This window comes from Hylobates moloch, unplaced genomic scaffold (genome assembly GCF_009828535.3).
Source record: "Hylobates moloch isolate HMO894 unplaced genomic scaffold, HMol_V3 SCAFFOLD_12, whole genome shotgun sequence".
Classification (NCBI taxonomy): domain Eukaryota; kingdom Metazoa; phylum Chordata; class Mammalia; order Primates; family Hylobatidae; genus Hylobates; species Hylobates moloch.
The window spans coordinates 28,999,691-29,001,280 of NW_026652287.1; the positions used below are offsets into that span (position 1 = coordinate 28,999,691).

The window sequence follows — 1,590 nt, forward strand, 5'->3', positions numbered from 1 at the left end:
AATATTCTAAGCAATGGCATTGTTAGGGTAAATGCATGGTCTCTTGAAGTGATGACTTATGAGGGGAGTAATATTCAGGTGGAGATAGATAGCTGTTTGTTTAAAAAGTAGATCTTAGTCACATTATATATGAAGACAAGACCATTCAAAAGAAAATGTTGCCATTTTTCATTAAGGAGGTGAAATGCAGAGAAAAAAGAACCCCTATAAACTCTTGGGTGGGAGGGAAATTAATAGAACTTCTTGGGGGACAGTGTGGCAATCTCTATCAAAATTGAAAAGGCCCACACCCTTCAATCTAGCAATTCCACCTACAATATTTCATCCTACAGATATATATATATATTTGTACACATACACTAGACATACATAGAGGGCTGTTCATTGCTGTGTTTATGCTAATGATAGGATAGAAACAATCTAAATGTCCTTAATAAGGAACTTGGTCAATAAATAATATCATTCTATACAGTCACTAAAAATAATTTGGTAAATCCACACGTACTGCTGTGGAAAGTTTCCCAAGACAGTAATTTTAAAAGGCAATGTCCAAATAAAGAAACAAAATAATTTTTTTTAAAGGCAAGGTAGCAGTATGCTCTATTTTGTCTTCTATCTTTAAATATACATATATATGCATACAGGTCAAACAATGCTACATTACTAGAAGGATTCACAAGAGACTAACAGTGGTTGATTTGGAGACCTGGGGTGGGTAGAAAATTCACTGTATGACCCTTTTGTTTACCTTTTTTGAACTATGAACTGATATTCAATTTCTAATACAAAAATGTTATACTCTAACAAGCCTATTATTTTTTCTCTAAACACAATGAAGGCTGGAATCCAGATGCCAGATATTCGGAGCATTTTCTGCAGGAAGCTAAATTACTCCACTGGAATGGAAGACATAAACCTTGGGACTTCCCTAGTGTTCACAACGACTTATGGGAAAGCTGGTTTGTTCCTGACCCTGCAGGGATATTTAAACTCAATCACCATAGCTGATATAACTCTACCCTTAAAATATTCCCTGTATAGAAATATGGAATTATCCCTTTGTAGCCAACTATAACATTGTTCTTTATGAACATTACCTTTGATACATATGATCCACAATATAAAAACCAAAAACTACTGTGTGCAAATTATACCTTGGACCATATAGGCATTGATTAACTTCTTTAAGTACATGTGATAACTATGGAAATCAAGAATATGTGATTGAAAAACATAAAGGAAGAGACCCATCTAGATATCAGCAATCAATCTGCTTAATTCTGAATCACAATTATATCTACAAATGTTTAAAACTTCTAAATGTATTTTTCACATGTAGATCTTTTTAACAGGTTGCCAATCTTTTCTAAAACTATTACATTTAAAATATGGATGTCTGAAAAATAAAATTTTCATCATTTTTATGATTTTTATCATGTTACTATTCTACATGTTAAATATAATAGAAGGTAAACCGACCTCAGGTTTAAAGGGGAAAGAATACCACTCAGTCTTGCTATAGAAAAAGCCTGTAACTTAAGGATAACAATTCTTAATATCTTTTATTGTAAAAGCCAACAGACTTTCAAA

At 32.5% G+C, this 1,590-nt stretch overlaps 1 protein-coding gene across 11 annotated transcripts in view; it reads left to right on the forward strand.

The window, feature by feature from the left end:
- Positions 1 to 1,429, forward strand: part of GLT8D2 (glycosyltransferase 8 domain containing 2) — a 73,765-nt gene extending 72,336 nt beyond the window's left edge. For all 11 annotated transcript variants that reach the window (XM_058424718.1, XM_058424717.1, XM_032168852.2 and 8 more), the window contains one exon: positions 839 to 1,429. In XM_058424718.1, the coding sequence (XP_058280701.1) occupies positions 839 to 1,008 (170 nt within the window). In that variant the 3' untranslated portion in view covers positions 1,009 to 1,429. The remainder of the gene's footprint in view (positions 1 to 838) is intronic.
- Positions 1,430 to 1,590: the final 161 nt, after the last annotated feature.